Source organism: Camelus bactrianus, chromosome 33 (assembly GCF_048773025.1).
Source record: "Camelus bactrianus isolate YW-2024 breed Bactrian camel chromosome 33, ASM4877302v1, whole genome shotgun sequence".
Classification (NCBI taxonomy): domain Eukaryota; kingdom Metazoa; phylum Chordata; class Mammalia; order Artiodactyla; family Camelidae; genus Camelus; species Camelus bactrianus.
In genome coordinates, this window is record NC_133571.1 from 5,868,964 (window position 1) to 5,895,437 (window position 26,474).

General features: G+C 35.4%; 1 protein-coding gene across 4 annotated transcripts in view; it reads left to right on the forward strand.

Moving 5' to 3' along the window:
• Positions 1–26,474, forward strand: part of ATM (ATM serine/threonine kinase) — a 117,098-nt gene that overhangs the window by 46,653 nt on the left and 43,971 nt on the right. For all 4 annotated transcript variants that reach the window (XM_045506109.2, XM_045506108.2, XM_010969273.3 and 1 more), the window contains 10 exons: positions 2,507–2,681; positions 3,239–3,403; positions 4,008–4,140; positions 5,593–5,688; positions 7,653–7,824; positions 11,001–11,142; positions 12,211–12,387; positions 14,979–15,156; positions 16,887–16,974; positions 18,871–19,026. In XM_045506109.2, coding sequence (XP_045362065.2) covers positions 2,507–2,681; positions 3,239–3,403; positions 4,008–4,140; positions 5,593–5,688; positions 7,653–7,824; positions 11,001–11,142; positions 12,211–12,387; positions 14,979–15,156; positions 16,887–16,974; positions 18,871–19,026 — 1,482 coding nt within the window. The remainder of the gene's footprint in view (positions 1–2,506; positions 2,682–3,238; positions 3,404–4,007; positions 4,141–5,592; positions 5,689–7,652; positions 7,825–11,000; positions 11,143–12,210; positions 12,388–14,978; positions 15,157–16,886; positions 16,975–18,870; positions 19,027–26,474) is intronic.

Below are 26,474 nucleotides of genomic sequence, written 5' to 3' on the forward strand. Positions count from 1 at the left end.
ATATATATATATAAAACTGAATCACTTTACTGTACACCTGAAACATTGTAAATCAACTAGACTTCAATTTAAAAAAAAGAGGGGGAAGGTATAGCTCAAGTGGTAGAGCGCATGCTTAGCATGCAGGAGGTCCTGGGTTCAGTCCCCAGTACCTCCTCCAAATAGAAATAAATAAATAAACCCAATTACCTCCCCCTCATAAAAACAAAGCAAATAAAAAAAAAAGAAAAAGAGAAATTATGTGCTTGGAAAAAGTAGAAGCCAGAGTTTTCTGAATTTTGTTTATTTAGTATGTATAATATCTACCTATTTTTTTTTCAGATTGTATAACTACTTCTTCAATTCTATGAATCTTAAGTACAAAGGGTCTTCAACATTTTACAATAAATATTCTAGTTTTTGATAGCCGTAAATATATATATTACCAATTCTAGTCACTACCTCCAGTGTGTATATGTGGGGTGGGGGGAGAGGGATCCCTGCACACATCCAAGGTATTCTCCAGACATCAGCTGATACCTACCCAGAGATAGTGTCAGATCCCACAGGTTAAGAGCTCAGTCCTACAAGACTGCCCCCTCCAGTCACACCAGATGTCAGTTGAAAGCCCAGGTTATCACTGGCAATAGATTGGAGATTTCAGTGACCCCTTTTCTTGGGTTTGATCAGTTTGCTAGAGTGGCTCACAGAACTCAGGAAACCTGTTTATTCACTAGATTGCTGTTTTATTATAAAAGGAAATAACTCAGGAACAGCCAGATGGAGGAGATGCACAGGGCACGGCATGGGGAAAGGGCATGGACCTTCCATGCCCTGCTATATGCATTTCACTCTCCCCACACCTGCATGTGTTCACCAGCCCAGACGCTCCCTAAACCCCATCCTTTGTGGTGTTAATGGAGACCTCATTACCTAGGCATGATTGCTGAAATCATCAGCCATTGGTGATTGATTTTTTTATTGAATTATAGTTAATTTACAATGTGTTAGTTTATGGTATATAACAAAGTGATTCAGTTATACATATGTGTATATTCTTTTTCATATTCCTTTCCATTATAGTTTATTATATAGTATTGAATATAGTTCCCTGTGCTATACAGTAGGACTGTATTGCTTATCTGTGTTATATAATGTAGTTTGTATCTGCTAATCCCAAACTCTTAATTTATTCCTCCTTCCCCTTCGGTAGCCATAAGAGTATTCCTTGCCATTGTAGTCACTGAAGACAGTTCAGATAGTGTTTTGACAGAGATTTCCCAAAATACTAAGAACCAGAGAGAGAGAGAGAGAGAGAGAGAGAAAACCTTTCCTAGTCCTCGCAGATTGGCTCTATGTTAGGACTCCCCTTCAGCCCTTAACCTAGGTTTGCTCTGAGCCCAGAGCTCAGCCCAAAGTGAGAGATTGTGGTCTTTTCATTTAGTTTTTGAGCAAGCACCTTGTCCTGGGCATGTGTCTGGCTTTCTAAATTCCTTGAAAATATGGGTGAGTTTGAGGTTCTAATTTCCCAAGGGAACGCTCTCCCTGGCTTTTCATCCTAGGCATTAGGTGGTCTGTTGTGTGTCTCAACAATGATCTTTTATCCCAGGCAGCTGTGGGTTGTTGGTCAGCCTTGCAATGTTTTCAAGCAATGCACTCAGCTTTTCCAGCCTGGGGGATATCCAGGTTAGGGAAAACAGAGCAAAGCACCTTATGTTAGTCCTTCAGATAGCTCCCAGAGAGATTTAGAACAGACATAACACAATCATTTGGGAATAAGGTCTGCTCTGCTCCCTCTGGAACGAAGGACCAGGATCCCACATTGGAAATGAGGACTGCGGTTTTTGTGACTGCTGCCAGACTGGGGAGGGGTGCGGCAGGGGCAGGTAAAATCACCACAAAGCTTTCCTAGATTTTAAATTTCCTTTCTCTTAATTCAGTGATTGCTTGATTGCTGTAAACTTTTGACTTTTGACTGTTTTACAGAGTTCTTACAAAGTTCTGGCAGTTTGCTTGTTTTTCAGTGTTTCTGTCAGGAGAGCTTAGAGCTGCCTACTCTGTCATTTTGTTGTTGTCACTTCCCTTTTTGGCTGTTAAACTATTAAGGAATTAAATACGACTTTTATGTCAACTCGCATCAGAATTAGAGCTGTTGAGGAACAGACTCACAGAATACAGACTTGTGGTTCCCAGGGCGGAGAAGGGTGGGAAGGGATAAACTGGGAGTTCCAGATTTGCAGATACTGACTGCTCTATATAAAATAGATAAACAAGTTTATACTGTATGTATTCAATACCTTATAGTAGCTCATGGTGAGAAAGAATATGAAAATGAATATATGTATATTCATGTATGACTGAAGCATTGGGCTGTACACCAGAAATGGACACAACATTGTAAACTGACTATACCTCAATAAAAAATAAAAGAAAAGGAAAAGAATTAGAGCTGTTGAATAAAAATGACTTTTAAATGAGTTTATATGGAAGTAGTGTCGTAGGACTTACTGTTTTTTCCCCTTATTAGGCCTGCTCGTTTCACGGGTGTGTCATTACGTAGCTTCTCCCTTTGTTGTGACCTGTTAAGCCGGGTTTGCCACACAGCAGTAACTCACTGTAAGGATGCTTTAGAAAATCATCTTCATGTTATCGTTGGTACACTTATACCCCTTGTGGATGATCAGATGGAGGTTCAGAAACAGGTAATTTCCCAAATCGTCCTCAAAATGACATTTGAAATACAGTGATAAAAGTATTCTTGGGAAGAGCTGTTTTATGTTTCCTTGGTTGAATCAGTAATTTCAGTGAAAATATTCTTTGAAAAATGGTGGAAAAAAATTCTTAATGAATTAGTCCTTGTAATCATTTAATTGCAGAGCAGTTGGCAATTTTGATCTAATAAATAACCTGATTTCTGTCTCTTAACTTAGGCTGAAGTATAGAGTTAGTCAAAACTAAGGATGCAGTTCACCCACTGTGATGGTGTCTGAGATATTACTTATATAAAATGTTTCAGTAATATTGGCAGTTTTATACCTCAGTGCCCATCCTGTAGTTAACACCTCACGTATTTGTTGAATTATTTGAAAGCACAGAAACAGTAGTAGCTAGGTGTCTTTGAAGTGATAGAGAACATTTTATCTGAACTAGGTTAGTAGAGTTTATATCGTTTATTACAGTGGGTTTGGTTGTTTTGCTTTAGAGTATAATTAATCCATTTCTCCTCTTTTGATTTTTTTTCTTTTTAAATTATGTTCAGGTATTGGACTTGTTGAAATACTTAGTGATTGATAACAAGGATAATGAAAACCTATATATCACGATTAAACTTTTAGATCCTTTTCCTGACCACGTTGCCTTTAAGGATTTACGTATTACTCAGCAGAAAATCAAATACAGTAGAGGACCCTTTTCACTCTTGGAGGTAATAATTATTCCATCATCTTACTATTTTGTATTAGAGAGGATAGTGGTACTTTTTGGAAACCTCTAATGCTCTAAAAACAAAAACCAATCTTTTTTAAAAAATGATACTGACAGGCATATGTAGAATAGATAAACAAGATTATATTGTATAGCACAGGGAAATAAACACAAGATCTGGTGGTAGCTCAAAAAAAAATGTGACAATGAATATACATATGTTCATGTGTAACTGAAAAGTTGTACTCTACACTGGAATTTGACACAACATTGTAAAATGACTAACTCAATAAAAATATGTTAAAAAATAAGAAAAAACAAAAAAATGAAATCTACCCTCTTAAATAAAAAATCAAATATGCTGTAACAATCTGAAACTCTAATTGCATTATCATGAGAGAGTCTATTAGAATTTAAATGATTAAAACATTGTAGGATTTGAAGTGGAAGAAGTAATTTATTTCTACCTTATTTCGTAGTAACAGTGATATGAATTAGTGTCTGTAAAAGGCACTAACTGATTTTTTTATTGCTGTTAGGTTTTATTCTACAGACTCAACCAATACGTGTCAAAAGTTACGTTTTAATCTAATTTTTTCTTTTAGGAAATTAACCATTTTCTCTCAGTAAGTGTTTATGACGCACTTCCCTTGACACGGCTTGAAGGACTGAAGGATCTTCGAAGACAACTAGAGCAACATAAAGATCAGATGATGGATCTTATGAGAGCATCTCAGGGTACCAACTTTAACGACTTGGGTTATTTGTACCCATTTCTTTCTGAAAGAATCTTTTGTGAATTCTTGTTCTTGATTTAATTGTCAGAGACTTAGTTTAGACTCTCATCATTTAGTTCAGACCCTCATTTTTTCTTTCTTTTTAAAAAAATTTTTTTTGTTAAATGAAGGTACTGGAGATTGAACCCAGGACCTCATGCATGCTAAGCACACGCTCTACCACTGAGCTGTACCCTCCCCCAGACCCTCATTATTTCTCGTCTAACCATGAAAGACTTCCCAAATGGTCTCCTCACCTTGAACTACTCCCATTTTATCCATCCTCTTCACCTCTGCTGGAATGATTTCTCTAAGTCTAAATATAATCATGTTATTCTGCTGCTTAAAAAAACGTTAACCACTTGCTACTGCCTGAAAGAAAAATTTGAATTCCTTAGAGCTAGGCATACAAGGTAATCTATCTCTGTCTACTGCTCCAACTTATTTAAATAAAAGAAACATGTTTCATTTTAAACATCTTATCCCTGTTTGTGTGTTGTGCATACGTATCTATGTGTGTTTTATGTATATATACGCATATTTGTATGTGTTTCTAGCTTTTTTTTTTTTTACTTAAGAAAACATCCATTTTATGTTGATTTGATTTGAGTTTAGTTATTATAGTACTGCATGTGGTGGAAATTTTTTCTACTTATGTTTTGATTTTCATGTTTATGTGCCCATTAACTTCACGTTTCTATTGTGTTATTTTTATCCTCAGTACTTTTAAAAATTAATTTTATTTTGACTCTCTGAACTCCCAAATTTCTAGTGCATTTTTTCGGAGATACATATACATAAAACATGAAACCCTCTTTCCATCTCTTGTTCTTGTGTGTTTGAATATTTTGTTCATCCAGACCAATACAGCCAATAGATGTGTGTAGCTATTTAGATTTAAGTGAATTCGAATTCAATAAAATTGTAAGTTCGGTTTCTTTGTTGTGCTAGCACATGTCAAGTTCTCAGGAGTAACGTGGCTTGTGTCTGTCATTGGACAGCACAGATTATAGAACATTTTCATCATTTCAGGAAGTTCTGTTGGACAGTGCTGGTCCATTCTAAATGCTAGAGGCTAAAAACCCAAGCAAGCTCCCAGGGTTCCTTCTAGCTTAATGTTGAATGATTTCTGTGTTTCCAACTGTGATTTTTGCTAAGATACTGTTTTTTCTGCATAACTTGTTAAGACATTTTTCTCTGCCAAATGTTGCTGCTCACTTTTACGTGATTCTGTTTCAGAAGGATGTTCAAATATGTTCATTCATTTCATATTTTTGAGGTGCTCATGATTTAAAATCTTTTTAAAAAAACTTTGCAAGTTTTCTAGTCATATAATTTAATATATGAACATGTTATAGAGAAAAATGTTGTCTCTGCTATAGCATAAGCTGAGTTTTTCCAAAACTGCTTCCAGATAACCCGCAGGATGGCATGATGGTGAAGCTGGTTGTCGGCTTGTTGCAGTTATCCAAGATGGCAGCAAACCACACTGGTGAAAAAGAAGTTTTAGGTAAACTGTTTGGCTGAATAAATACACTTTTTTTGTTTGTTTGAGTGGTCATTTTTATATTTTTAAATCAATAAAAGTTTGTCATTTGGGATATTGGGGAAATGTGAGATGCTAGTCGTATTTCTGTTTAGTTCAGCGATCCCTAAGCAGTCCCCCATAACATTTTCCTTCTTAAGACATTCATATAAAGTTAAGAAGGTAGGGATTAACACACGTTAATGATTAACTGTTCATTTGAAAATGCCTTGTAAATATTTAAGGAAGTCAGAAAAACCCGTTTGTAGCATTAAGTTGCAAATAAATTGACTTCTGATACATTTTGTAAATATAGTGTAACTGAATGGTACTTAGTATCTTTTTTATATAACTGAAATAAGAATGAGGACTTGGAGAGCTAGATTAAACTCAGTTTTTAAAGCCACTTTCACGTCCTTTTCTACCACTATTTGGGGGTTAACTCATGTAAGATAAATAGCCAACATTATGCCTAGTGTAAGTGTTTAAATTTGGTGATCACAGGATGGAAAAATCACGTGATTAAAGTCAGCTTGAAGTTGTGACAAAATTGTTTCAAATAAGAAAAATGGGAGGAACAGAAATGCTTCACGGATTCTACCATCTTTCAACAGAGTCTTTCTTAACTTCTCAGTGGAAGTCTAGTGTCTGGGGTACTTCTTTTTCCTGTAGACTTTTATTGAAATATATCTAACATGTAGAAAAGTCGTAAGTATGTAACATGAAGAATTTTTGCAAACAGAACACACCTGTACATCTAGCACCCACGCCAAGAAATAGAACTTGATCAGTACCCTAAAAATTTCCTTTGACCAAGGAATTTACCATTTGTCCATAGTAGCACTGCTCTGGGGACAAACCTGATTTACTACAGGAGACTCAGTGACTTTCCTGTGTAGCATAAAATATTAGCGATTTATACCCACAGCTAACATGTTACTTAATGGTGAGTGCCTGAAAGCTTTCTCCCTCAGATCAGGAATGAGGCAAGTTTGCCCAGTTTTACCACTGCTATTCATCATTATACTGGAAGTTCTAGTCAGAGCAATTGGACAAGAAAAAGAAAGAAAAAACATTCAAATTGGAAAGCAAGAAGTAAAACTATATTCACAGATGACATATTTCTGTATTTATAGAAAACCCCCGAAAATCTACCAGAAAGTTACCATAAGAGAGCTAATAAAAGAATTCAGCAAAATTACAGAATACAAAATCAACACAAAAAATTCGGTTATGTTTCTGTACACCAGCAATGAGCAATATAAAAATGAAATTCCATTCCATTTATAATCACATCTGAGAGAATTAAATACCTGGGATAATTTTAATTAAGGAAGTGAAAGACTTGTACATACTCTGTTTTTTAAAAGTAAGTCACTAAGTACAGCCCACACTCAACGGGAGAAGAATTAGGCTCGACCTTTTGAAAGGAGGACTATCAAATAATTTGTTTTAATGTATTTTATTAAATTCCACCATGACTGGGAAAGAGCATGGGGGAGCTGTCTGATATGCTGAAAATATCCTTCTTCATTTGGGTAGTAATAATGCAGGTGGAAAAAAAATGGGCATGTGTGCATGCATGTTTGTGTGTGTGTATCTGTGTGTGTGAATTTTCACAGAACTGAGTGTTTAATATTTGTGGACTTTACATAATACCTCAAAAAAATGGATGCTCGCATACAGTGACTATATTTGTACTTTCCTTAATATCTACATTCTACTAGTTAATCTATCTCCTGCGTATGACTTTATGGGGGAAAATATTGCCATATGGATGCTATGTAAAGAAAATTATACTGTATTTTGTAGCTTTAATCTATTCAAAATCTTTGAGAAAACACTTAAATCTTAAGAGATGACAGAATATGTTTTTGAAATTAGCGAAGTTCTGTTTTATGCACAGTCTCTTAGCTGTTACTCTACTGAAATGGAATTTCTGTGTGCAGAGGCTGTTGGAAGCTGCTTGGGAGAAGTGGGTCCTGTAGATTTCTCTACAATAGCGATACAACATAACAGGGACACGTCGTGTACCAAGGCTCTTGAGTTATTTGAAGATAAAGAGCTTCAGTGGACCTTCATAATGCTGACCTACCTGAACAGTACACTGATAGAAGATTGGTGAGCATTTAATGATACCGTATATCTGATCGCACTTACTTAATCTGACATTCAAGGAGATTGGGACTTCATATAAATTAACATTTCCAGTAACTGAAGTGTTCTCCTTTTAGTTGCCATATTTTCAGTTTCATATATTTAGTGAAAAGCATAGTATTTTTATTAATTCATGTAATTACTAAAACCTTACTGTGTGCCAGGTACTTGATATAGTGATGAGTACACCAGACAAGATTCATATTAAATTTTAGAGTAAACTAGACAAATAAATGATACGAACACTATCAGATGGTTCAACACAAAACATTAAGATAGGGGGATATAACTGGGGATAGTTTGGGCAGTTGTCAGAATCAAAGATACCATTGTCTTCTCAGCCTTGATCCTTTTAAAATGAGTCATAGAGCAGAAATTTTATAATTCTGAAAGTCTTAAGCTAATCAGATAGGGCTTTCTTTTGCCTATTAATGCTCCTTGCAAAGCAAAATGGCAATAGGTAGTGTCAGAATTTCAGCTTGCTCATTTTGAGATTACTTTTGCTTTCTCTTCCCCTCCTTCTTTATCTATTTATTTGCAGTTACCTATTTATCTGTTATTTATAGACCCTTGAGTGATGAGGGGCTTGGAACACTGACCCTCTGCTCAGTGGAAAGTCCGTGTATAACCATTGTTGGCCCTCCCTGTCTGTGGTTCTGCATTCAAGGACTGAACCAACTGCAGATTGTGTAATATTGTAGTATTTACTGTTGAAGAAAAATCTGTGTGTAAGTGGGTCTGTATAGTTCAACTCTTGTTCAAGGTTCAGCTATATTTTTGATATATTTGAGCACCTCATCGCCACCACTAGGGGGCTGATTTCAAAGGATTTTTGCCCACAGTCTTTCCAAGGTAAATAGATGTTTTGCATCTGTTTCCCCATGACAGCCCCAACCCCTTCTCTTGGGAAATAAGTGATGTCCGCCTGCTGTCTTTGTCATTGTTAATTTAAGGAACATGTATCTTTCTCTCTTTGGTTGTTGTTGTTACAGTAAAAATGCTGAAGTGGTTTCTTTTCCAACATTTTATTATAAAAATTTTCAAACTTATTTCTATGTTATTTGTTGTAATTTCTCCATTTTCCTTTCTTATTTTGCTTATTTGTGCCCTCTCTTTTTTCTTCTTTGTGAGTTTGGCCAGAGGTTTGTCGATTTTATTTACTCTTTCAAAAAACCAGCTTTTGTTTTGATTGATTTTTTTCAATTTTTTAATCTCTATTTCATTTATTTCCTCCATGATCTTTATTATTTCCTTCCTTCTGCTGACTTTTGTGGTTTTTTGCTCTTCCTTTTCTAATTCTTTTAGCTGGTGGGTAGGATTGTTTATTTGAGATTGTTCTTCTTTTTTGAGGAAGGCCTGTATCACTATAAACTTCCCTCTTAGAACTGCCTTTGCTGCGTCCCATAAATTTTGTGTGGTTGTGTTTTCATTTTCATTTGTCTCAAGATATTTTTTAATTTCAACTTTGATTTCATCATTGACCCATTGATTTTTTAATAGCATGTTGTTTAATCTCATGCTTTCATTTTTTTCTCTCTTGTTTTTCTGTAGTTGATTTCAAACTTAAAGTTGAAAGAATTTTACAGTAAACACCCATGTACTAACCACCTCGATTCTTCCTAGACTCTACCATTATTTACTATTATCCTTGCTTTATCACGTTTAGCCATCCTCCTATCCATGTATTAATCCATCTCTTTTTAAAAATGTGTTTCAAAGTAGATCTGGCACAGTTTTTCAAGAGATTTTTCACAGAAAATTTGCAAGCATTAAGTGTTTCATTTGTTACACAGTAATTGGCAATTGATTTTTTTCTGGAAAAAATGCACAAAAATATTAGTCTGACTCGAACTTGAGAACCACAGGGAATAGGTACAGCTTGTTTTTCCTGTCTTTTTTATAAGAGGAAGAACCTTCATTACATGTTTAAGGGGCCTCAGGTATATGAAGGGGATGTTGACTAAGGAATTCCCAGAATCATGGAAGGCTTCTCTGAGGAAGTGTCATCTAGCTCATCTGAGTGATCAGGAGTCAGCTGTAAGATGATTAGGGCTAAAACATTCAGACAGAGAATAGGTAGATTGGAAATAAGCTTTGTGTGTTTGAGGATCAGAAAGAGCCTGGTGTGGAAGAAGATGGTATGAAATGAAATTAGGAGGTTAGGACTAATTCTGATTAAGAAATTTGGAAGATGGTATGAATTAAAGTTAGGAGGTTAGGACTAATTCTGATTAAGAAATTTGGATTTGATTCGAAATACATAAGGAAGCCATGGAGTTTTAAGCAAAGTAATGTCATGATGCAGTTTACATTTTTACTCTAACTTTTATATGGCAAATTGATTGTCATAGGGCAGAAATGGAAACAGGAAGCCCGATTATGAAACTACTGCAGTAATCCAGAGGAGGAATGATGGTGACTCAGTTAAAGGTGGCAGTGATGGAGATGAGACAGAACATGCATGGAACCAGGGCATGTTTCTGACACAGAGGTAGCAGGACCTGCTGATGAACTGGATGTGGAGGAGTGAGGGATAGAAAGAGGAATGAAGGATGAATCCAGGTTTACAAAAGAGAAGGACTTTCAGTGTTGTATTCGAGGTTTTAGATGCCTTACATAATGATTCTCAACTAGCTTCCAGTCAAAATAAGTACACACTTAAACGTTCATTTAAAATTATTCTAGACAATAATTTTATCATTTGTAGGGAAATTCCATTATGTCTTACCTCAAATTATTTGTGTCTCTTAGAGAAAATGTTACCGAAGTACTTTTACTGGGGTGAATTAGTATTCTGTCATTCTCATTACTCATTTTTACTGGTCAATGTATTTTCCAAGTATTTCTTTTTAAGAGTCCTTTTATAGTAGTCATAATATAAACTTTACTGTATTGAATGAAGGCAATTGCTGTTGCAGTGATTAGTAACTCGTTTACGAAAGGAATATTAAAAATCCTTTGATAATTTTTGCTTTGATGTTACAGGATTTTATAGATGTAAAATTTCTTAATAAATGTAAACAGTTCCTAATATAAATTTAAATTTTCAGATTTTAATTTTTTCATTGATACTTGCCTAATATTCATCAAGATTAATAGTTGATATATTTTGTGGCATTTGAATTATATGTGTTTTTCAGTGTCAAAGTGCGATCAGCAGCTGTTACCTGTTTGAAAAGCATTTTAGCCACAAAAACTGGACATAGTTTCTGGGAGATTTATAAGACGACAACTGATCCCATGCTGACCTATCTACAGCCTTTTCGAACATCAAGAAAAAAGGTCTCGCAAATAATGAATGTTTATTGGGTGCTCACTATATCTAGAACAGTTCTATTTGCTCTGGGATGTGAATATCAAATTGTTTAATATACTAACATTTAACCTTTCTTGGGAATAATTCCAGCTGTACTTCTTGAGTCCAAGGTATTTGTACTTTTAGTTATGGCGGTGTGAAAACGCCGAGATGGGTGGCCTAAAGAAGTGGTCATTGATTTGGGGGATAGTAGGAGTTCTTCATGACAAGCTATTTTTCTTAGGAGTAGAAAACTCTTACTTTGATCCCATGAAAGCTACAGATCCTGGGTGTGGTTTATAGGTACTGTGATCAACAAGCAAGCATTTATTTCCATAGCAAGTTAAAGTACCACAAACCCCTAGTGAAACTGAAGATGACATGTAGATTTCTCCCTTTTGCATGTTGATATCATAACAAGGTCCCACTGAGAGTACTCTATGAAAGGTTTAAGAACTCTTGCTTCTCCTTTCATCTAAGCATTTTTCTTTAATATTTTCTTTCCATAAAGCAACTGAGAAATAAGCAGTTAAGTTTTCACCAGTTTAATTTTGGGGCTTATACCCATTATTGAAATAGTACTTTTAATGTATCATAAATATCATTTTGGTCTTAGTCTAATTATCATTAATATTAAACTAATATTAATAATACTAAACTACTAATAAAACTAATAACCTGTAAATCACTGTGGTTTTAACATTCTAAAATTTCATTTCATCTTGAAACCAATGCTGCGTAGTAGATTTGGACTGGTTTTATACATGAGACAGATAAGGCAGAGAATTTGTGATTTGTTTAACACACCACTAGTGAGCTGAGTAGAACTCAAGTTTCTTGCTGTGTTAGGTCGGTAATTTTTTACAACTCTGCCTCTCATGTAAACATAAATGTATTTTTATTTTAAAGGGTAACGGCTGCCTCCAGATTTAATTTTAACCGTATTTAGTTTTATTTAGAAACAGATTTATTTGTGCCTAGATATTTGTTTTGCAAGAAAAGGTAAAATGTATTTCTGCCTACCTTATTTACATTTTCTGATCACTTTTTTCTAGTTTTTAGAAGTACCCAGACTTGAGAAAGAAAGCCCTTTAGAAGGCTTGGATGATACAAACCTGTGGATTCCTCAAAGTGAAAATCATGACATTTGGATAAAGACACTGACTTGTGCTTTTTTGGATAGTGGAGGCACAAAAAGTGAAGTTCTGCAGTTATTAAAGCCAATGTGTGAAGTAAGAAGATTAATTAGTCTGACTTAATCGCTTTCTACCTTTGTGTTTTTCACTGAGCTTTCTCTTAACAGTTTTCTTGGCTTGTCCCATTGCATTTGTCTTTTGTGTCCAAGTTCATGGCCTGTGTATCGAATAAGAGTGCTGCGTGCTGCACGTCCTCTTCATGCAGCATCACCTGTGCTCAGCTGTTGTGAATCCACCCAGCAGCGCATCTTTATTTAGCCTCAACTTTATGCAGTAGGTTTCAGCTGTGGGGTAGCCACATGGTGGATGAGTTCTAAGGGGGTGCCTTGAATAATTTGTTACCAATGATAGTTAAAATACTGATGATTGTAAATCACGTTAACCAAAGGCCTGCTCTAACTTTTTTTAATTTTTTACTTCTTCTAATAAGGTCATTGTTGTTTACTTTCCCTGATATGCTCTCTTGAGTTAGAAAAGAGATGGAGTTGCAGTTAGGATTGCTTTTTTATTTTTGAAGGTACAGTACACCATTTATTTCAATAGAAAGTAATGGTACCTACCAAGTCAGACTGAAAGTTTATATGCTTTTATATCATCCAAAGCAGCACAGTGTGATGGCGCTCTAAGACTTTAACATCTAACCTGATTTATAATAGTGTTTTTGCTGAAACTCTGCCTCTGTACCCCGCTTACCAAATTGACACTCGAGGACAGAGTTTTGGGTGAAGCAGAAAAGGCAGCTTTATTTCTTTGTCAGGCAGGGGAGCTCACAGCGGTCTAGTACCTTCAAGACTGCAAGCCTGCAGTTTTGTAGTAGGAGTTCAGGGGGCGGCACTGGTTTCCACAGAAATCACATGCAGGGTAACAACTTGTTGCAGAGTTGTCCTTGTTTTTGTAGATGCCGCAGTCCCCTTTCTTCTCCTGGGTACGATGTTCATCTCCAGCTTCTAATACTCCTGTGCCTAGAACAAAGCTGCTTAGGAAAAGGGTCTGTGGAAAAGTGCCCTAGAGAAAAACTTGTGCAGTTTAAAGTCAGGCTGATATATGCTTCTGGCATTTTTGGCTGGCTGAGGCCTGAGACATATTGCTGCAGTGTTTGCACAGACAGGGACAACAGAACACAAAGAAACCATAAGGGGCTAAACATAACTGCAGATATGCCGGTCATGGTGAGTTATGAACAGCAAGATGCACAAACACCCAACCACTGTCTCTGAGGTGTTGGGAGCAAAATGAGGAGGATGTGCAGATCACCTAAGTTCCCCCTCCTCTCCAGCCCAATCCTGGTCAGCGAAAACATGAGTAAAGCACTGTAAATTATTACACAGTTAAGCAGTTCTAAACACCATTACAAGCACCAGCTGGTCACTGATGACACTGTCAAGCAAGTTTTAACAGAAATATAAAAAAATACTTGACTAGGTCTAACACCTACCAATTAAAAATAACGAATACAGAAGTGTATATTTTGGTAACGTGCCCTTATTGAAAGCAGTTTAAAAAGCAGCCCTTGTTTCTACTGAAAAACTGTTGACAGTGAATAAATCATCACACTCTGCAGTACTGCACTGCATTTGTAGCAGGTCAGCGGAGTGATAACCTGGCACATAATCATTTCTCATTAGTAAACAAACTGAAGATTTGTATAAAGTTCTGACTTTAGGTCAGAGGATGAAATGTTCCAAATATATATGCGCATATATATATATATATATATATATATATATATATATACACACACATACACTAATTCTTAGGTCCCTAAATTCTGTATTTCCAAAACTGGCTTTTTTTTTTATTTTTATTTTTATTTTTTTACTGATGTATAGTCAGTTTACAATGTTGTCAATTTCTAGTATAGTGCACAATGCTTCAGTCATGCATGAATATACATATATTCATTTTCATATTCTCAAAACTGGCTCTGTGATTTGTCTTTAGTTTAAAAGGAAAAAATGTACAATTGGTAATTTATAATCTGTTTTATGTGTGTGGTATGTAATGAATGCATGAAGATGATGTCTTATTTAAAGTTGAATATTATTTTATTGTACCACATATATTAAAGCAATTTTCTACACTTGGAGTATACCATAGATAAGTACCCAAATTTTATACCCAGAAATTGGAGTTTATTAAAAACAAACATTTCAACATGACTGCTGTGCTCATCACTGAGTGTAGAAAATGTGCAAAAATTAAATTTTCAGCTTTTCTCTTAAATTTGATCCCCATTTTCTGCTTTATCGCCTTTATCAAGTTGGAAAACTTCTTCTGTTATTAGTAACACTTTTCAACCGTGAAATTTTTTTGTACAATAGTGTAGTGACAGAATAATTTCATTTGTAAGCGATATCCTATTTCATTATATGCAGATTACCTTGGCTGAAAATGAACGATTGCTGTGTAACATATATGTTTGATATAGATATTCTAAGTTAGTTTTTTTTTTTAAACACTAACTGGTACCCATTTTTTGTATATTTTTTAGTAGTACATAGAGTTCATGACAGATCACCTGTCATTTTTTTTTAAGTTTAATATGTCAGTAACAGGAATTGAAAATTTTAAGGAAAGTATAATATTTTTACTCAAAACTATTGACTGGATATGTTTGTATATTCTAGGTGAAAACTGACTTTTGTCAGACTGTGCTTCCATACTTGATTCATGATATTTTACTGCAAGATACAAATGAATCATGGAGAAATCTGCTTTCTACACATATTCAGGGATTTTTCACTTACTGCTTCAGACAGTCCTCACAAACAAGCCGGTCCACAACCCCTGCAAATTTGGATTCAGGTATTCTGTTAAATTTCTCAAATTTGTACTGTTAATATCTCAGTTCTAGGGAAAGATAGATTGTTTGAATCCCATCAAGGCACGTTGTAAGTTTAATAATTCTATAACTTCTAAACATCTGTTCTGTCATCTGTAGAATGGAGATAAGAGTTGTAGCCAGTTTTCAATGAGATAATATATGTCAAACACCTAGGACAGTACTTGGTGCATAGTACACCTCTGTAAATATTGTAAAAAATGAATGGAGCAACCAGTTGAGCATTCAGTGTGTGTCAAGCAGTGTGCACGGAGCTGGCAGTAGGATGTGAACAAGATATACCCTACATTCTAGCAATGGAAACAGCAGACAAATAAATACAATGACACATTGTAGGTACTGTGTTGGAGATATGATGGAATTTTATATTAAAGCTCTGGTCCACTCATTTTTTAAAAGCAACCTTGTGTATTATAAAATCATATTTATTGTGGAAAATATAGAAAAATTAGGATAAACCTTAAAATTTATGATTTTATTGCCCATAATCCTGTGATCTAGGGTAACGACAGTTAACATTTGGTATATATGTTTAAGTTTATTATTAATGTATTTTACGTGCAAAAGTAAAACTAGGTACAGATTCAGATATTGCACTTCAAGACCAGTACAACTATATGGAAAGTATTGACTTAATGTGACATTTTGGTGCAACTAAATTGTTCTTTCCTACCGTGACTGGTTCCAGTCCCTTTGGCATACGTTGTGATTACTCAATTCTCCCAGTTGTTTCTTTCACTTTCACTATGACAACCTTTATTTGACATTACTGGGATGTCATTTAAACCTCACTTTGCTCTGTTTTATGTGTGTTCCTTTTTATGGGCCAACAGCAGTTAATAAGTCTGCTATTTGAAATAATGTAATTATTAAGCATGGGCATGGATGCCCATTCTGTGGTCCCACTAGACCATAAGTTGGTTGTGTAAATGACCCAGACGATGCTGATATGAGTTTTCTTTAGGCCATTGAAATGAAAATCCTAAAATAAAAATTTTTATAGAGACTTTGCAAACTGTCAAGTCTATATTTCCTACTCTTAATTTGGGAAATGCAGGTATAAGTGATTCACAGTTACCAGTAAGCATTTAAACTTTAATGTGATGTAACTTGAAGTGATAATAAAAATAATTTTATTACATGCCAAGTTTGATATAATTGCTGCTTATGATAACCTGACAATCTGTTATCATCAACACGGCTAAGACTTTTTTTTTTAATGTTTATCGTTTGTACATACATATTTATACTGCAACCTTTCAGAAATAAAATCAGCCAGTTTTATTTTATGTCTGTGTAGAGTGCCAATATTTTTATTGCCTTAAATGAAAATTTAAACTTCACACATTAAATTCTATCATTGAAAAGGAAAGTAAATACAGATTTCTTATTCATGGTTGTTTACTGAGCACCTAGTACATTTAAGATCCTAGATGAATAGTTACTGAATCAATGAATTAGTCCTCTTCAGAAATAAAATATAAGTTACAATTAAATTCTCAGTTTTATAAAGCACAATAGTTCCTTTTAAAAGAAAAAGAAATGTCATTAACATCCATTTATCGATTCATAGTTATTAAGAACCAGTTTTCTGCCAGAACCTTATAGTGTAGAAGACAGACACACAGACAAAAGGAGGAAAGTGCTTAAACAAGTCTGCCTGGGGCTGAGAGGAAATGTCTTTGTTTATCAGAGTCCGAGCACTTTTTCCGATGCTGTTTGGACAAAAAATCACAGAGAACAATGCTTGCTGTTGTGGACTACTTGAGGAGACAAAAGAGGTAATATGAATATTGGTTTTAGAGTTTGGGGGTTGAGAAGTCTAACTTGTTACTATGGGCTGAATTTTAGCATGATCATTGGAGGGAACGCTACTGCTGGGTGCGTAATGTGATGTAACGTGTGTGATGCTTGTAGCTCCTTGTGTGTAATCCATTCAGGGCGGCACTTTGGTGAAATCAATGTCAAGACCTCTGAATTCTTTTTTTTTTTTAATTAAAGTATAGTTGACTTATAATATTGTGTTTCAGGTGTACAGCAAAGTGATTCAGTTACATACATGTATTTTTAAAGCTTGTCTTCCATTATAGGTTATTACAAGAATATTGTAGGAATTCTGAATTCTAGTCCCAACTGTACTAGTAACAGTGTTATCTTTGCTAAATCATTCAGTCTTTTGGGGTTTTAGTTTATTTCATCTACAAAATAATTGTAAAGGAATAAGTGATTTTCTAGGTTACTTTTAGTTGTATTATTCCTCTTTTAACTTTTTGCTTTACTTCTGTCTCAGAAGTAGCCAGAATTGTGTAAAAAAGCTCCTTTGTGTATCTTTATTATAAAACAAGTTTCTTTACTGTGTACCATGGTCCTCAGTATCTGTGGTTCTGTATGGTAATAAAAATACTTTATTTTCTTGATTCTGATAAATTGCTTTATAATATAGTATTTTTGTTCCTATTATTTCTCTCGAGATTTTTAACAGTGAGTTTAGGAATTCCTAGCAAGAGTGGTCTGATCTGTACTGCTCCAGGGTTGACCAGAGCTTTGAAGAAATGATGTAGTAAACCTTTAACTAGAGTCAGTAGCCATTGATTTCTCATGAGTTTGTATGGTGGTCATGGCAGTGGGTTGATAAAGAATGGGAGGGAATGGTGGGAGAAAAATGAAAAATTGTTTAACCTAAATGCACTTACATATTAAAAATTAACTCCTCTGTAATCCACCTCATACCATTCCATCGACTCTTAAGAACTTAAGTTGGCAAAATTCCTACAGCTCGTCGTAGGTGACCCAGCTGGGTGTGAGCCTAGCTGCAGTGCTCTTTACCACAGCTTGTCACATCTCTATAATGTTAATTTTGAAAAAGATAGTATCTGTGATACTATTTTCCACTGTTATCACGGTGGAAGATTTTTGTTAAATAACTCAACCTAGGCAGTTAACCAAGGAGAAAATTAACAGCAATAGGAAAGATACATAACTGTGTCTTAGAAGAAACAGTATTTTCATTAAATTGTCCACTTGAAAAGATTTGTTATGTGTTATTAGTTACTCTGTGTAGCCTGTTAGCCATTGTCTGTGGATCCCTCGGTGGAGGGTAGGTATTGAACCCCAAATTTGTATGGGATAATGGTCCATAGCTTTCACCAGATTTTCTAAGGGGATCTTTTTCTAAGAGATTTTTTTAAACTGTATCTTATTTGATGATATTTATTCTTACCAAGCTATATCGTAAAAGGATAATGTCACGTCTGGTGAGCACACACATGAGAAGTTCAACATTGTGAAAATCAGCATTCAGTAGGCTGCTAGCCCCCGAAGTACCAGCTGTAGTCTGTACCTCTCCTTGTCACCCACTTTTTTCTGGTTTTTGCTTGAGTTCTTCTCTGAAATTGTAAGCAAAGAGATGTGGGTCATTATCACATGTTTTCTGGTTTATGTCACAGAGGCTCTCAAAGTGTGAGACAGAGCTGGCTGGGTCAAAGAGCGATCCAGAAAGTGACAGAGGTCTTAGTTACCTTAGTTGTTTATAGCTATATATTGGGGATACATGGCTTTTGGCTATTTGAATGTAATTTTTTTAAACTAGTGCTTACTACCATTATATTCTGTATCAGCATACTTTTGATATTGAAGTTAAAGACATGGGCATGACTTCATTTAACATATTTCTTTAGACCTTCCTCAGGAACAGTTTTTGAAGATGCTTTCTGGCTGGAGTTGAATTACCTAGAGGTTGCCAAGGTAGCTCAGTCTTGTGCTGCTCACTTTACAGCATTGCTTTATGCAGAAATCTATGCAGATAAAAAGAACATGGATGATCAAGAGAGAAGGTAATGGCATTTGCAAGTTTTAGTTTGTAAAATTGTTGTTGACATGGTTTCATTAAGTGTGTATGTTAAATATTTGTTTTACTCCCACTCTCCCTTTTAAAAGATATTTTAGATATTTTCCATCTTTTAAAGAGCAATGATAATAATTTTTTTAAAAGAAATAAAGTAATTTTTCTCTGAAATAGATGTTTATTATTTAAGAATTATAAAAATTATACAGATAGCAGGTCCCAGAGGACAGAGATCATACTTAATTTTCTCTGTATTCCCCATAGTAACTAGCATTGGGAACTTAGTGATTAGTAAATTTTTTCAAATGGTTGAGTGATTCCCTAAATTCAGTTAAATTAAGTTTATCACTATTCCCTCAGTTTATTCAAAATCCATTTTACTTATTGACTAGAAGTAATGTATCTGATTTCTTTCTGTGACTAAATCACTTTCATTACTTTGTTATCCCCCTTTATTTCTACTGCTTGAATTTGCTTTTCCTCTGTGTTAGAATTCTCATACAAGTCTGACAAGTATAATCCTAGATACCAGTGAAAAACAAAAAACAGCCAAGAAAGTTGAAGAGTAAAAAATAGTTTATTGCCCTCCTCAAATCTATTCATTTGAAATAGCTTAGTGTTTATTTTTATAGTTAGCCCCACTTTCCTTCCACAAAATTATCCATTTTAGAAAATTGAAATAGCGAAACTATATTATGTTGATCCATTTCTTATTCTTGCTACTCATAATTTCTACTTTGGATTATCATTAAGCTGGAAGCAGTATGGTTTTTGGACTGTGGGAAACCAGGAGTCAGAATTCAGATCCTAGTTCAAATATATTTAACTTAGTAGACTTGGACTGATTTCTTAATTCTCTGGTTTGTTTTCATTTCTACTTTTCAATTGAAAACAATTAAAAATCTGCAACATGTAGATCATGTATATAATATGTAATTGATAGATTCATGATCACTTAGACTTTGTACGAAGACAAGTGTGCTGCCCTTTAAGTATGAAATGAGTAAGAAGTCGATTTTTGCCTACTCTTAGTCTTAGAATTTGACAAGAGGCCTGCAGACTTAGTAGTAGCGATTTTAATCTTGGTTCTGTAGAATACAGTTTCCTACTAATCAGGAGTGAATAGCTGAGCTCTTATAAAAGCACTTTTAATTTGAGGGTAGGTGATTGTATAGAATGTGGCTGCAGAATTGCTTGTTTAAAAGCAGGAGTGCTTAGATTTTATTTTACTTAACTTCAGGGAAAAAGTGCTTGACAATTGGGGCTTGCTGTTTGCATTGAAAGTCTGGGTTTTTTGTTTGTTTGTTTTTTGATTTTTTGTTTTGTTTTGTTTTTCTTTTATGCTGCACTTTATTCCTTGATGGATTGATGAGTATTTGAGTTGTGTCCACTTTGGGGTCATATAATACTCCATGAACATTCAAGTACAAGTTATTAGGTGGTTGTATGCTTTTATTTCCGTATTTCTAGGAGAGGAATTTATTTATTTAGGGTGGGGGAGGTAATTAATTAGGTTTATTTATTTATTTTTAGAGGAGGTACTGGGGATTGAACCCAGGACCTCATGCATGCTAAGCATGTGCTCAACGACTTGAGCTATAACCCCCCTCCCCCCTTAGGAGAGGAATTTCTATATCACATGGTAAGTCTGTATTTATCTGCTGAGGAACTGCTGGACTGTTTTCAAAACTAGAATTTTACATTCCCACTAGTAATGTATGAGGACTCCAATTTCTCCACATTCTCACAATATTTGTTATCTGACTTTTTCAGTCTACCCATCCTAGTGAATATGAAGTGGTATCTCATTGTGGTTTTGATTTGCTTTTCCCTGGTAGCTAATGTTAATGAGCATCTTTTCAAGTATTTTTGGTAATTTGTACATCTTCTTTGGACAGATGTTTTTTCAGATCCTTTACCCATTTTAAATTGGGTTATTTGTCTTTATATTATTGTACTGTGGGAATTCTTTGTATACTCTAGGTACAAGCCCCATATCAGATATATATTTGGTAAAAATGTTACCTTTGTCTGTGTATTGTCTTTTTTCTTTTCTTTTCTTCTTTGGAGAAATGTCTGTTTAGATCTTCTGCCCATTTTTTGACTGAATTGTTTGTTTGTTTTGATATTAAGGTATATGAGCTGTTTGTATATTTTGGAAATTAATCCCTTGTTGGTTCCATCATTTGCAAATATTTTCTACCATTCTTTAGGTTGTGTGTTCATTTTGTTGATGGTATCCTTAGCTGTGTAAAAACTTTTAAGTTTAATTAGATCCCATTTGTTTATTTTTGCCTTTATTTCCATTATTCTAGGAGCTGGTTTGAAAAAAATACTGCTGTGATTGATGTCCAAGAGTATTGTGCCTGTTTTACTCTAGGAGTTTTATAGTATCTGGTCTTACATTTAGATCTTTAGTCCATTTTGAGTTTATTTTTGTATATGGTGTTAGAGAAAGTTCTAATTTCATTTTTTTACATGGAGCTGTCCAGTTTTATGAGCACTGCTTCTTGAAGAGACTGTCTTTTCTCTGTGGTATATTCTTGCCTCTTTTGTCATAGATTAATTGACCATAAGTGTGTGAGTTTATTTCTGGACTTTCTGTTTTGTTCCATTGATCTATATTCTGTTTATGTGCCTGTACCACACTATTTTGATTACTGTAGCTTTGTAGCATAGTCTGAAGTGAGGGAGCATGATTCCTCCAGCTCTGTTTTCCTTTTTCAAGACTGTTTTGGCTAGTTGAGGTCTTTTGTGTTTCCACACAAATTTTAACTTTTTTTCCACCTCTGAAAAATGTCACTGGTAATTTGATAGGAATTGCATTGAATCTGTGTATTGCCTTGGGCAGTATGACAATTTTAACAATATTGATTCCTCCAATCCAAGAACACAGTGTATCTTTTTATCTATTTATGTCATCTTCAAATTCTTTCATCAGTGTCTTATAGTTTTCAAAGTACAGGTCCTTTGTCTCCTTGGGTAGGTTTATTCCTAAGTATTTTATTCTTTTTGGTGCAATGGTACTATTTCCTTAATTTCTTTTCCTGCTATTTTGTTGTTAGTTTGTAGAAATGCAACTGATTTTTGTATATTAATTTTGTATCCTGCAACTTTACCAAATTCATTGATGAGTTCTAGTAGTTTTCTGGTCACTTCCTTAAGGTTTTCTATGTATAGTATCATGTCATCCGTGAGCAGTGACAGTTTTACTTCTTCTTTGCCAATTTGGATTCCCCTTATTTTTCTTCTCTTATTGCTATGGCAACGACTTCCAAAACTATGTTGAATAAAAGTGGCAAAAGTAGGTATCCTTGTCTTGTTCCTGATCTTAGAGGAAATGCTCTCATCTTAGGTGTGGGTTTGTTGCCTAGGCCTTTATTATATTGAGGTCGTTCCATCTGTGCCAACTTTCTGGAGAGTTTTCATCATAAATGAATGTTGAATTTTTTTTCCTTTTTCAGTTTTATTAGGTAGAATTGTTACAATCTGCACATATACAATATATTGTATATAAATACATATACACAATATATTGCACATATATGTGCACAAAATTTTACACATGTTCATTGTTTCTAAGAACATTTAGAGCATTAGCTTTTTAAATGTACATAGTTATCAAAGGAATAAAGCCAATCACAAGATAGGAAGTAATTCAAAAAGATACATACATCCTACTCTTAATAGCAACATTATTTATAATTGCCAAGATATGGAATCATCCTAAGTGCACATCAAGAGATAAATGGATAAGGAAGGATGCAGCATGCATATGTAAGGGAATACCACTCACCCATAAAAAAGAAGAATATTTGCCATTTGCAGCCCTTCATTCACTTTTTTTTTTCCACTTCAAAAACCAGAATTTTATAACTGGCATAAGCATTTCCATTGCATCAAAAACAAGAAAATACCTAGAAATAAACTTAACCAAGGAGGTTACCTATACTCAGAAAACTGTAAAACATTGATGAAGGAAATTGAAGATGATACAAATAAATGGAAAGATATCTTGTGCTCTTGGATTGGAAGAATCAACACTATCAAAATGGCCGTACTACCTACAGCAATCTACAGATCCAGAGCAACCTCTGTCAAAATACTCGTGACATTCCTCACAGAAGTAGAACAAACAATTCCGAAATTTATATGGAACCATAAAAGACCCTGAAGAAGTCTTTTGTAGGTCTTTTTTTTTTCCCCCTCTTTTTGTTCTCTTTTCTTATGGTTTGATTACTAGAGAAATTCCTTTAATATTTGTTGTAAAGCTGGTTTGGTGGTGCTGAATTCTTTTAGCTTTTGTTTATCTGTGAAGCTTTTGATTTCTCCATCAAAGCAGAATGAGAGCCTTGCTGGATAGAGTATTCTTGGTTGTAAGTTTTTCCCTTTCATCACTTAAAAATATACTGTGCCACTCCCTTCTGACCTGTAGAATTTCTGCTGAAAAATCAACTGATAATCTTATGGGAGTTCCCTTGTATGTTATTTGTTGTTTTTCTCTTGCTGATTTTAATATTTTCTCCTTATCCTTAATTTCTTTCAATTTGATTACTATGTGCCTTGGTGTGTTCCTCTTTGGCTTGATCCTGTGTGGAACTCTTTGTGCTTCCTGGACTCGGGTAAGTGTTTCCTTTCCCAAGTTGGGGCAGTTTTCAGCTATTATCTCTCCAAAAAATTTGTCAGGTCCATTATCTCTCTCTTCTCTTTCTGCGACCCCAATAATGTGAACATTAGTGTGCTTCATATTGTCCCAGAGTTCTCTTAAACTATCCTCATTTCTTTTCTTTCTTTTTTCTGTTCTGCAGCAGTGATTTCCACTAATCTGTCTTTTAGTTCATTGATCCATTCTTCTGCCTCATTTAATCTGTTTTTGGTTCCTTCTAATGTGTTACTGATTTCAGTGATTTTATTTTTCAAATCTGTTTGAGTATTCTTTATATTTTCCAACTCTTTGTAAGAACTTTGCTCTGTGCATCTATACTCTTCTTGAGTTCTCTGAATATCTTCACCATCATTATTTTAATCTCTTTCTCAGATAGATTGCCTGTCTCCTCATCACTTATTTCTTCCTCTGGGGTTTTATCTTGTGCCTTAGCCTGGGAGGTATTCCTTTGCCGCCTCATATCGTCTTATCTTTCTACGTGCTTGTGAATTCCTTCCATGGGCTTTGGGATTGTTCTTTTCTTATTTCTAGTATCTGCCCCTGGTGGATGAGGCTGGACTAGAGGCTTATGCAGGTTTCCTGGCAGGAGGAGCCGGTGCCTGCCCACTGCTGGGTGAAGCCTGGTCCTGGACCTCTGGTAGGTAGGGCTGTGTCTAGAGGTCTTTGTGGCTCAGGAAGTCTGCTGATGAGTGGGGCTGTATTCCCACCATGTATGTTGTTTGGCCTGAGGCTTCCTTACAGGCTGTTGGGTGGGGCTAGGTCTTGGTGCTAATGATCCAATCAAGAGGTCAGCCTCCAGGAAAGCACATGTAGATGAACACTCCCAAATGTCCCCCATTTGCTTTTATGTCCCCAGGCTGAGCCACAGCTATACCCTGCCTCCCAAGGAGTCCTTCCAAAACCAGCAGGCAGGTCTGGCCCAGGTTCCTATGAAGTCATTATCTGTCCCCTTGGACCCTGTGCAAACAAAATTCTGTGTATGCTTCCCAAGAGAATGAAGTCTCTGTTTCCCCCAGTCCCATGGGGCTCCTGGAGCTAAGCCCCACTGGGCTTCAAAACCAGATGTCCTGGGGTCTCGCCCTCCTCCCAATGCCAGAATCTGGGCTGGGGAGCCTGACGTGGGGCTCAGAGCTCTCACTCCTGTGGGAGGGCCTCTGTGACTTAATAAATCTTCAGCTTATGTGTTGCCCACCTGGGGGGTATGGGGCCCAATTATATCACGAGCTCGCCCCTCCTACCATCCTGCTGAGATCCCCTCTATGTATCCAGCTGAAGAAGATCTTTTTTGCTAAGTTCCACCTAGTCTTATTTTCAGTGGTTGTTTAGAAGTCAGTTGTAGTTTTGTTGTAGTTGTGAGGAGAGCCAAGCTCGTGGTCCTGCTACTCCGCCATCTTGACTGGAACTTGGAAAGTCTGGTTTTGATTTTTTTTTTTCAGGTTCCTGCCGGGAAGGGAGGGCAGAGAGACGTGAAATGTATAGAGAAGATAGAGAATGCTAATTTTCTTCAGTGACTCAGTTAGGTGAACTGAGACTTCTGTAAATCTAAAGTAATCAGGAAAAGTATAAAAGCAAAATACAGATCTACAGTTAACAAACAGTGTCAGGTCAAAAAATGGATTTCTGTCTTAGGTTTCTTGTTCAGGTTATTTAATAGCAAAATGCCTTGTACTAGGTATTCAGGAATACGTATAAAGTTTATTTTATTTGCAAACTTGCTCCTGAGAATATATGAGCTTTCAAAATTAGCATCCATAAATTTTTTAAAAAGAAGTCAAAACTCCTTCAAGCAGGATTTAGACAACAGGTGCTAGTCCACACCCTCAGCCATGGTAGTGCTCCTGGCACCTGTGGCAACACCTGGCAGAAGGCCTGGCAGCTCTGTTTTTTGCCTGGATGAGTGACAGCCTAAGATTGAAAATCATAGCTTGTAACACTATCATTCCTACTTTTAAAATTTCTCCTCTAAAAACTGCCTTTTCTTCTGCGTGACTTACCAATAAGGAAAATATATGTAATATTTATATATAAAGGTTATAAGCCAAAATAGAATGTTGTCAGTGCCATTTTGTCAGTCAGTGGTCTCCTGTGTCCCATCCCTCTGCTTCTCTGAGAGGTAAAAGTTATGTTTTGTGTTGACCATTCACTTGGATGATACAGTTATCATGTGAGTAGGTACCCATAAATATAGTTTAGTTTGCTTATTTTTGAGCTTTATAAGAAATCATATATGAACTTTTCTGTAAGTTGTTTTTTCACTCACTTTTTTGGGTAAGATTTATCTATGTTGTTTGTGTTTTGCTGAAATTCATTGTCGCTGCCACATAGTGTATCAGTGGGACAGTATGCCACAATTCTTTTACCATTCCCCTGTTAATGATATATATCTAGGTGCAGAATTACTGGGTTGCAGAGTATGCAAATTTTCAACCTTATAAGATCATGCCAAATTGTTTTCTCAAGCGGTTATGCCAGCTCACAGATGTAGTTCGTGAAGAAGTGGGTCAGTAGGAAGCCTTACACTTCGAGAAGGGAGTCAAAGTACCACTATTTCTAGTTTGAGTAAAAAAAGTAAAGAAACTGAAATAAGTTTATAGGTAAATAATGGAGGCACTGTCCCTTATGACAGTATTTATTTTATACATTGATTATTATCATAAGCACTGAATAGCTAGCATTATTTTAGAATTGAAATTACTTATAGGACTGAGTATCATATGTGTAGATGGCATGTGTAAAGCTAAGGCCTTGATGTAGATACGTCTGAGTTCTGA